This window comes from Octopus sinensis, linkage group LG8 (genome assembly GCF_006345805.1).
Source record: "Octopus sinensis linkage group LG8, ASM634580v1, whole genome shotgun sequence".
Lineage (NCBI taxonomy): Eukaryota > Metazoa > Mollusca > Cephalopoda > Octopoda > Octopodidae > Octopus > Octopus sinensis.
Window position 1 is genome coordinate 41,190,733 of NC_043004.1, and position 12,052 is coordinate 41,202,784.

Consider the following 12,052-nt stretch of genomic DNA (forward strand, 5'->3'; position numbering starts at 1 on the left):
TACATACAGATATGACTCATTAAAAAAAAAAAAAATTTATAAGAATATTTTATATATATATATGTATATATATATATATATAATGTGTGTATGTGTGTGTGTGCATGTGTGTATGTGTATCTGTGTCTGTGAAAATATTGTTTAAAAAAAAATTATATGAGTAAATATTTTTGAGTTTAAACTTTTGGAATGCTTAAAATATTTATAGTAAAATATATATATATATATACATATATATATATATATAAATATATGAATGTATGTATATGTCTCTCTCTCTATATATACATATGTTTTTATGTATATGTGTATTATATATATATATATATAGAAATATATATATACATATATATGCATGCATGTATGAATGTAAGTTATGTATGTATGTAAATATATAATCAGCAGTTCATCATAATTTACTGTCATGTTTTTGTATCTGACTCTCTGCCGATTTTTTACTGTTCCATACAGGGGGGATAATCACAACAGGCCGACCCCGTTTTGGGTTCCACACCAGTCTCTGGGCACTGTTTGCATTCGGTGGGGAAAGAGCACAACGAGGTATTGGTATTTTCTCTTTGAGGATAATAGGCTGTTCTGGGAATTGAGGGCTGACTAACTTGGCACGTTCGCCAAGCTTCTTGTGTGGGTCAACAACAATTTCTAAGTTCATAGTCCAGTATATGTTCATCAGGATGTAAGATTTTCCTGTGGTCATGTTCCATGCAAGCAACCAAACATAGAAACTTTGGTTGCGAATGATATTGGTGAGATTTGGTTCTATTTGGTTTTCATTGGCTGGGTTTCGCCACGTTACATGTGGATGGAAATTGTCATTCATTACTAGTGTAGTTTCCTGTGTTTTTAATGAAGGGCAATGAAAAACAACCGTTTCATCTCGAGCACCATACCATGGATAATAACAACCATCGCAGTCACTAATCATTGGCTGTTTATTGCTGGTTAGTTCTTGGAATTCCCAACTTGTACTGAAATAAAACAAACAAAGGTACTTTAGTTTATGCATGGTGAGAGGATAACAGTACTTTAAAGGAAAGAAGTGGTTGTTAAAACAAAGACAAAATTTACAATGTCCAAACACAGATACTGCAAAAGTATCCTCAATGTATTTGACTTTATGAAAAAAATGAATATATTTTATCATCATTTAACCTCTGTACCTGGCTTTCATTGACATGGAAAAAGCCTTTGACAGGGTCCCCCGATCCCTTATCTGGTGGTCAATGAGGTAACTAGGGATAGATGAATGGTTAGTAAGAGCTGTGCAAGCCATATACAGGAATGCTGTCAGTAAGGTGAGGGTTGGCAATAAGTACAGTGAAGAATTCTAGGTAGAGGTAGGGGTCCACCAAGGTTCAGTCCTCAGCCTCTTCCTATTTATCATAGTCCTCCAAGCAATAACAGAGGAATTCAAGATGGAATGCCCCTGGGAGCTCCTCTATGCTGAGGATCTTGCTCTAATTGCTGAGTCACTATTAGAAGTAGAGGAGAAGTTTCAAGTGTGGAAACAAGGATTAGAATCGAAGGGCCTTAGAGTCAACCTAGCTAAAACCAAAGTCCTAATAAGTAGGAAGGCAGACAAACCACAAATCTCTTCAGGTAGATGGCCCTGCTCGATCTGTAGAAAAGGCATAGGTAGAAACTCTATAAGATGTACCCAGTGTAAGCTATGGACACATAAAAAGTGCAGCAATATCAAAGGAAGGCTAACTGGGAAGATAGTTTTTGTATGTGGCAGATACTCAGGAGCAATAAACACTGAAAATGCGTAGAGAACAACTTCCACCACATTCCAAGGAGAAAAACTAGAAGTAGTTGATAGCTTCCATTACCTCGGTGACCAAGTCAGTAGCAGGGGAGGGTGTGCTGAAAGTGTAACTGCTAGAATAAGAAAAGCTTGGGTAAAGTTCAGAGAGCTCTTACCTCTGCTGGTGACAAAGAGCCTCTTGCTCAGAGTAGAAGGTAGACTGTATGACGCATGTGTATGAACAGCCATGCTACACGGCAGTGAAACATGGGCCGTGACTGCTCAGGAGATGCGTAAGCTCACAAGGAATGGAGCCAGTATGATCCAATGGATGTGTAATGTCAGTGTGCATACTCGACAGAGTGTAAGTACCTTGAGAGAAAATTGACCTAAGAAGCATCAGTTGTGGTATGTAAGAGAGACAACTGCGCTGGTATGGACATGTGGTGAGAATGGATGAAGATAGCTGTGTGAAAAAGTGCCACACCCTAGCAGTTGAGGGAACCTGTGGAAGAGGTAGACCCAAGAAGACCTGGGATGAGGTGGTGAAGCACAACCTTCGAACATTAGGCCTCACTGAGTCAATGAACTCAATGAAAATCAGAAACAGCAACGTTTGGAAGTCTGCATTATGCTACTTTCTCATCACAAAAATGAATCATTTTTTAATCAAATTCTAACATGTGATGAGAAATGGATCCAATAAAAGAACTGTAAATGCTCAGCACAATGGTTGGAAAAAGATGAGTCACCAAAATACATTCTACATTCTAAATGTAGAAGAATATATGTATATATTTGATTCTGTGAGTGGTTATTAATTATGTTCCTCTAATTTCTGCTTGCATTGCCTCTATTCAGATTATTAAGCGGTATATATGTATATATACACATATATGTATATATACATATATATATATATATACATATACATATATACATACATATACATATATACATACATATATAACGGGAAGCTTTATGAAAATAAACAAAAGACGAAGGCAGGTGGAATACAAACAAACAATTGTATTAGTATGGCGCTCAGGAATATAAATAAAAAATATACATATATACATACATATACATATATGATGGCCGTCCACTCGTGACCGAGGAAGACCATTGCCGACCTTCAGGAACATGGTGCGCTCTAGGACTAACTTATATTTTGCATTTGCGGCTCCGTTGGTGGCTAATGAGCCCTGCTCTTGACAAGCATACACGACTGCAAACATTGCAGACCAAGCTTTCCTCATTCACTATACGAGCCGTGCGCTTTCGCGCAGCTCGCTTAAGTTCTTCGTGCTGGATACGTGCTCTCTCAAAAGTGTCGATCCCCTCCTTAACCTGTAATACATACATATACATATATACATACATATACATATATACGTACATATACATATATACGTACATATACATATATATATGTATATAGACATACATATATATGTACACATATATATATACATATATATATATACATATATATACATATATATATACATATATATGTATATAGACATATAATAATATTAGGGAGTAAATCCAAACTTACAGGGAAAAATTAGATTTAAGATTAAATCTAATTTTATAGTATATAGTATATCTCTAATTTGGCTAGCATGGAAAGTGGACGTTAAACGATGATGATGATGATGACATATATATATATATATATATCACCGTGATCACCGTGACCGACCAGGCTATCAGATGTTGTTACACATCACTGGTCACAATGCGTTTGCATTGCTTTAGCCTTCGAATGACGCCACCCCGCTGGCTAAGCGAGCAGGCCAACAGAAGAAAGAGTGAGAGAAAGAGTGGTGAAGGAGTACAGGAGGGATCACCACCCCCTGCCGGAGCGTCGTGGAGCTTTAAGGTGTTTTCGCTCAATAAACACACACAACGCCCGGTCTGGGAATCAAAACCGCAATCCTACGACCGCGAGTCCGCTGCCCTAACCACTGGGCCATTGTGCCTCCACATATATATATATATATGTATATATATATATATATATATATATAATATATATATATATATGTATACATATATATGTATGTATGTATGTGTATATATATACATATATATATATGTATGTATGTATGTGTATATATATACATATATATATGCATATATATATGTGTATATAAATATACATATATATATATATAGTGTAATATATATATATATATATGTATATATATATATTGTGTATATATATATATATGTGTATATATATATATATAATATATATATATATGTGTGTGTATATATATATATATGTATATATATATATGTATATATATATATGTGTGTATATATATATATGTTATATATTATATATATATGTGTGTATGTGTATATATATATATATATATACACACACACACATATATATATATGTATCTCTTTTACTCTTTTGTTTCAGTCATTTGACTGTGGTCATACTGGAGCACTGCCTTTAGTTGAGCAAATCGACCTCAGGACTTATTCTTTGTAAGCCTAGTACTTATTCTATTGGTCTCTTTTGCCGAACTGCTAAGTTACAGGGACGCAAACACACCACCATTAGTTGTCAAGTGATGTTGCGGGGACAAACACAGAAGCACAAACATACACACACACACACACACACACACACACACAGATATATACAGATATACAACAGGCTTCTGTCAATTTCCGCCTACCAAATCCACTCACAAGGCTTTGGTATGCCCGAGGCTATAGTAGAAGACACTTGCCCAAGGTGCCAAGCAGTGGGGGTGAACACAGAAACATGTGGTTGGTAAGCAAGCTACTTACCACACAGCCACTCCTGTAAAATTTCAAAAATATTTAAATGTACAGGTGACAGTATGTAGGCATGATACACAAGGTCTAATCTATTATTAACCAGGTTGCTCTTGTCCCTATACTTAAAAATTTCATAAGTTTCCATAGAGTTCGTGGAGCATGTTAAAAGCATATGTCAATTAGTAAACAAATGTGACAGACCCAATTGTGGGATATGCGTCAATTTAATTGAGGGAACAGAGTCTTCCTTCAAACAGGGACAACGTTTCACAGTGAAAAGTAGCTTCACATGTGCTTCAGAAAACCTGATATATGCACTAACCTGCTCTGGGTGTCAAGAGCAATACATAGAGCAAATAAAAAACAGTCTATGTCAAAGGATAGCTGTACACAGATACCAGATAAAAATTCTGAAAAACAGAAAAGTGGCATTCAACTAACACATCGACATTTGCGCCAATAACAAAAATCCAAGCTTCAGAATCTTTCCCCTCTATCAATTCAGGGATGATACAACCTGTAGCCAATGAATTAGTAAAGAGTCGTTCTTTATCACAAAATACAGACCCCTTTTGAACATATCTACAACAAATGACATATCCACCATGACCTTAGAATAACACACAAGCAAATATTAAAAATGATACATTTAAAAGAGATACCCAAGAATTCATTTAAAACAGTCCCAATCACTACTATAATCCACAAGGAACCACTTTTAGGTCACTTGACTATTTAACATCCTACTACTATCATACCACTTCTGTTTTCTTTTATTATTCTTTCTCTTCTTCTCCATCCCCTTCTTCGTCTTCTTCTTCTTCCTTACTTTACTACTACTGCTGTTTAGAATAACACCCATGCAAATATTAAAAACAATACATTCAAAAGATATATCTCAAGAATTCAATCACTACTACCATCCACAACAAGTCACTTTCAGGGCACTCCCACATTCTCTTCTTCTTCTTCTTTGCCAAAAATTCACAATGACCTCAAATCCACAAGAGTAAGCAGAAGAGACAGAGACAGGTAGAAACAAGGAAAATGCCCCTTGTATTTGAATACTATGCAAATATTCTTTTAAAAAAACTTTTCATTTAATTTTTCCAAAATTTAATTGTCTTCCATACTTACAGTTGAAAAAGTCTCAATGACTGAAACCAATACTAGAATGTTTTTTATGATAAAATTATTTTAGCATTTTCTACCTTGACTTTTTTTCTTTATATACATACATACCCCACCCGGTCTTTCCCCACTCTCGCCTCCCCCACCTCCCAACAACATCACACCACACCACACATTACACATCACATCACAACACACCACCCACACACCCATCCCCACATTTTCACACCTACACATACATACACGCACCCGCCCAGACCACTAGCCCTCTTTCACATGCACATACATACTCTCTTATACACACACGCACCTTCGTGTTGGGAGTCATCTTTGCCTTGTTATCTCCTCTACTTTCCTTCTCATGTGTGACCCTTCTGTCCGGCACTAGTCGCCATGATAGATCGTTAGCCACTACACACATTTTTTTCTCTCCTTGTTTTTTCTGTGTCCCTTTCTGTAGAAGAACGTAGGCTCGAAACGTAAAAGACTTTTTCTATTCCTGAGCATTATACTAATACATCTGTTTGTTTTGTACACCACATGTCATCGTCTTTTGTTTTTTTCGTAAACTCTCCCTGTATATATATATATATATATTATATATTATATATATATATATACATATATATATATATCTCCTTGTTTTTTCTGTGTCTCTTTCTGTAGAAGAGCGTAGGCTCGAAACGTAAAAGACTTTTTCTATTCCTGAGCGTTATACTAATACAACTGTTTGTTTTGTACACCACCTGTCATCGTCTTTTGTTTTTTTCGTAAACTTTCCTATACACATATATGTGTGTGTGTGTGTGTGTATATGTATATGTATATGTGTGTGTGTGTGTGTCTGTGTGTGTGTATATATATATATATATATATATATATATATATGCATATCTTAATTTATAAAATCCGTTCCATCTGTCTGTCTGTGCGCTTATAACTTGAGTAGTGTTCATCCTATTGTGTTGAAATCTTAAACATGGATACAAGAGAGAGCTAGGCGTTCCATAATCTCTCACTGTATATATATATATATATATTATATATTATATATATATATATACATATATATATATATCTCCTTGTTTTTTCTGTGTCTCTTTCTGTAGAAGAGCGTAGGCTCGAAACGTAAAAGACTTTTTCTATTCCTGAGCGTTATACTAATACAACTGTTTGTTTTGTACACCACCTGTCATCGTCTTTTGTTTTTTCGTAAACTTTCCTATACACATATATGTGTGTGTGTGTGTGTGTATATGTATATGTATATGTGTGTGTGTGTCTGTGTGTGTGTATATATATATATATATATATATATGCATATCTTAATTTATAAAATCCGTTCCATCTGTCTGTCTGTGCGCTTATAACTTGAGTAGTGTTCATCCTATTGTGTTGAAATCTTAAACATGGATACAAGAGAGAGCTAGGCGTTCCATAATCTCTCACTGTATATATGTATATATATATATATATATATAATATATATATATATATATATACTGGCATGCCATTGTTTACAATGACAAGGGTTCCAGTTGATCTGATAGATAAAACAGCCTACTCAAGAAATTAGCATGCAAGTAGCTGAGCACTCCACAGACACACAGTCTTTTAACGCAGTTGTGATGCAGAATGTGACAAGGTGGGCACCTTTGAATGACAGGTACAGCTCACTTTTACCAGTTGAGTGGACTGGAGGAACAAGAAATAAAGTGAACACAACATGCAGCCAGGAATTGAACTCACGACCTCACAATTGTGATCTGATTACTCTAACCACTAAGCTGCTCACACAAACACACACGCGCGCACACATACACATGCACACACTCACTCACACACATGTCATAACTTCAACAGCTGTCTTTTGCAGTAGTCTCAGATTGACCGATGCCTTGTGAATGGAATTTTGAAGACAAAGCTGTATGGTAACTTACAGATAAGAATTTATGTATGCATGGCCATTTGGTTAAGAAGTTCGCTTCATAACCACATGGTTTCAGGTTCAATCCCACCAGACAGTACCTTGGGCAAATGTCTTATTCTAACTCTGTCATGCGAGAGAATTTTGTAAATGAAAACTGTATGGAAGGCCATAGTGTGTGTGTGTGTGTGTGCGTGCATGTGTGCGCGTGCGTGTGTGTGTGTGTGTGTGTGTGTCTCACTGCTTGACAACTGGTGTAGGCTTGTCTGTGTCCCAATAACTTAGCAGTTTTACAAAAAGAGACCGATAAAAAAGGCATCAGACTTATTAAGTAGTGCAATTGAATCTGTTGAATGTGTAAGTGCAAGCATAGCCTTAGCCAATGTACAGCATCTACTTCTATAATAAGTCCAAATATTTTATTCTTGATTTTAACTGAAAAAAAAAATAAATAAACTGGGATACAACTTATACATGGACTAAAACTATAAAAGGAAAAAAAAATTTGCACCAAGATTTAACACTAAATTATGGATGTAACTTATATATGATAAAATATGGTATATTACCATCCAAAAAAATGCTAATAGTGTATGTCAGATGGTAACCATAAAATAAACTGAATGACTATCAAGATGGGATCTTAAAGGACTGTGAATATTTCATTAATTAAACTGTGTCGCTCAATCTCAAGAATAATACAACCAGTTTATATTCTGTTTCATAATAATTCAAATTACTTGGGCAGCAAGTTTGTAAAATTGATGGTGCATCAGAAATAATGTTTAATGGCATTTCTTGTGGTTCTTTATATTCTGATTTCATATTCTACTGAGGTTGACTTTGCTGAGACGCCCTTTGGTCATGACTGACCATGGGATTGCACCTAGAAAGTTACCCTCCCAGGCACAAGTCTGGGCAAGGTTGTTTATGGAAGACCAGCAGTCGCTCAGCATACCAGCCTCCCTTCTCCATGCCACCGATGTTATCCAAGGGAAAGGCAAAGACCGATACAGCTTGGCACCTGTGACGTCGCAACTCATTTCTACAGCTGAGTGAACTGAAGCAACGAGAAATAAAGTGTCTTGCTCAAGAACACAACATGCAGCCTGGTCTGGGATTCGAACTCACAACCTCACGATCATAAGCTCAATGCTCTAACTACCGAGCCATGCACCTTCACTTTACCTTTACCTTTCATTATTTTGTGGTTGATAAAATAAATACCAGTTAAGCACTGGGGTTGATGTAATCAGCTAAACCTTTCCCTTGAAGTTGCTGGCCTTGTGACAAAGTTTGAAACCAATAATTTAAATTACTGAAGAACATAGGTGCAGGAGTGGCTGTGTGGTAAGTAGCTTGCTTATCAACCACAAAGTTCCGGGTTCAGTCCCACTCCATGGCACCTTGGGCAAATGTCTTCTATTATAGCCTCGGACTGACGAAAGCCCTGAGAGTGGATTTGGTAGACAGAAACTGGAAGAAGCCCATCGTGTATATATGTGTGTGTAAATATATATGTGTTTGTGTGTCTGAGTTTGTCCCCCACCCCCACCATTGCTTGACAAACCGATGTTGTAACTTAGTGGTTTGGCAAAAGAGACCAATAGAATAAGTACTAGGCTTACAAAGAATAAGTCCTGGGGTTGATTTCTTTGACTAACGGTGGTGCTCCAGCATAGCCACAGTCAAATGACTGAAACAAAAAAAAACAACAAAAAAACATGCCAAAAATATTACGTCGAAGACATTATTTATAGCAGTGTAATGATGATATCTTTTGTTTACTGTTATTAAAAGTACTATGTATTGGTCTGATGGGGAAAAAACCCCCAAAAAACATCAGGATAAGACTTTTGAATAGCACTTTCAAATGAAGTCACAGCAGTCAGGACTGTCATTCACATGTGGGTCCCTATAGCCACAGGATATGCTGTTCTACCAACATGTGCAGATCCATGGTCTTGCTAACCTGACAGTTGCCTCCAATATTTGTCTGGTTGGTTTATTAATTTCATTTCAATCAGTTACTTTTAATCGTTAAAATAATTTCAACACATAAATGTAGAACTTTATTTCGAGTACACATCGTCCAACCCATGCTAGCATGGAAAGTGGATGTTAAATGATGATGATGATAATGATGATGATCTGTTAGAAGTAACCAAGTTTGTTGCTGTTACCATGTCAACGAAATGAAAGTGAACACCACTGCCAGTTGAACAGAAAAAGTAAGATTTTACAACATCTGGAGCATGGTGAAAAAACAAAGATTTCATATGGGAAAAATCAACAGTGTTCAGAATCAAGACAGCCTTGACTGGTGACTGGGAAATACTCAGCCACTTTGATTGCATTAAAAAGAAAGTCGATGGAAGTCTGGGAAAGTACAGATGCTAAGGATATTTTTTCCTTCTTGAGCCATGCCTGGCTCATAAGGGCTGGTTTCCAGTCCGTCGCAGGTGAGCTGCAAGATGTAGGAAGAAAGAGTGAGAGAAAGTTGTGGCGAAAGAGTCAGCAGAAGTTCGCCATTACCTTATGCCAGAGCCATGTGGAACTTAGGTGTTTCACTCATAAACACACATCACCCGGTCTGAGATTTGAACCCTCGATCCCTCGACCGCGAGTCCGCTGCTCTAACCACTAGGCCATGTGCCTCCAGTATGCTAAGGATATAAAATGGAATGATATACTGATACCCCCCTCCCCAGTGCCCATTAGCAAAGCTGCTGACAGTTTGAAACTTTTCATGGAGTGGCATGTTGAACAAGAGGAAGCCAATATTAAGTTGATACCTCTTAGTCAAATGTTACAGCTAGTAAAATATAAGGAACAAGCACCTGAAGTAACAGCAACTGGATATTTTCTTTGCAAAATAATGATCAACCACCACCTCAATTAATTTTATTTACATGAACTTACCATTTTCAATGATCTCTGTGAACTCCTTGTACAAGTACATATTTTATAATTACGAAGACATATTATGTGATTCTGTTTGTTAAATATTATGAATTGTTAAGCAATATCCTGTGTCTGTGGACATTTTATTGATTGAATAGCTCAAAATGTTTGTTTGTAGGCTTCCTAGTGAGGTCATTGCCAGTACCACCTGACTGCCCCCCCCCCGTGCCGGTGGCACGTAAAAAGCACCCACTACACTTTCAGAGTGGTTGGCATTAGGAAGGGCATCCAGCTGTAGAAATTCTGCCAGATCAAGACTGGAGCCTGGTGCAGCCATCTGGTTGCCAGCCCTCAGTCAAAATCGTCCAACCCATGCTAGCATGGAAAACGGACGTTAAACGATGATGATGATGATGATGATGATTGATGATGTTTAGACCAAACAAAATGCTTCCTGCCTTCCTTGTTTAGATAACTGGGACAAAGTATCTTTTGAAGAGATGTGACTTTTGAACAAAATCACAGGCTGATCTATTGACTTTACCAATCTTTGATGATTATAAGTGATGATAACAAATTATTTTCAGTATTAGAATGAGGAAAAAGAAAATGTTTAGTATTGTCATTTATTAACCCTTCAGCATGTGCAGATTTATTAACCCTTCAACATGTGCAGATCCATGGTCTTGCTAACCTGATAGTTGCCCCCAATATTTGTCTGGTTGGTTTATTAATTTCATTTCAATCAGTTACTTTTAATCGTTAAAATAATTTCAACACATAAATGTAGAACTTTATTTTGAGTACATATCATCCAACCCATGCTAGCATGGAAAGCAGATGTTAAACGATGATGATGATGATGATGATGATGATGATGATGATCTGTTAGAAGTAACCAAGTTTGTTGCTGTTACCATGTCAACGAAATGAAAGTGAACACCACTGGTCATATCTGGACAAAATATTCTACCTGTTTTATATTTTTATATACAAACTGGCCACATCTAGCCTCTTACACCTGTCCTACATTGTCATTCCAAAAATAAGCAATCATATCAAAATCTCAAAGCTACAAGATAATGCATGATGAATTCAAGCATTACATTAGATGAAATAATCTGAATGCTAAATGGTTAAATCAACAAGATATTGTACTTTAGAAGAATTTATTTAGAAGTGGTAACTTTATCAAAAAAACTTCACTTTAGTACTGTCAATATTTTTCATGAAGAGTGAGATATTTGATCCAATACAATTCACATGATGTTATTGTTGTTGTTGCTGTGACATCTTTATCATCTCCACTTAATCAGCCTTATGATATGGAGATAGCTAATCAAACGAAATGTTCTTTCAATGTTCAACAAATACTTGATTGGGGTACCAAAAGGTCATCTTCAGTTTGATGGCTGGCCTAATCTTGATCAGTAATAGTGTCCTAAGATTTTGATGCTACAAACAGGTGATCCTTAATTTCAGAATGATAGGGTACTTATTGAAGAACATTTTAG

General features: G+C 36.4%; 1 protein-coding gene across 2 annotated transcripts in view; it reads right to left on the minus strand.

The window, feature by feature from the left end:
• Nucleotides 1-257: 257 nt before the first annotated feature.
• Nucleotides 258-12,052, minus strand: part of LOC115215101 (protein FAM78B-like) — a 147,981-nt gene continuing 136,186 nt past the window's right edge. Inside the window, exon 3 of one of the 2 annotated variants that reach the window (XM_029784266.2) lies at nt 258-989. In XM_029784266.2, the coding sequence (XP_029640126.1) occupies nt 410-989 (580 nt within the window). In that variant the 3' untranslated portion in view covers nt 258-409. The remainder of the gene's footprint in view (nt 990-12,052) is intronic. The other variant, XM_036505365.1, reaches the window with a different exon arrangement.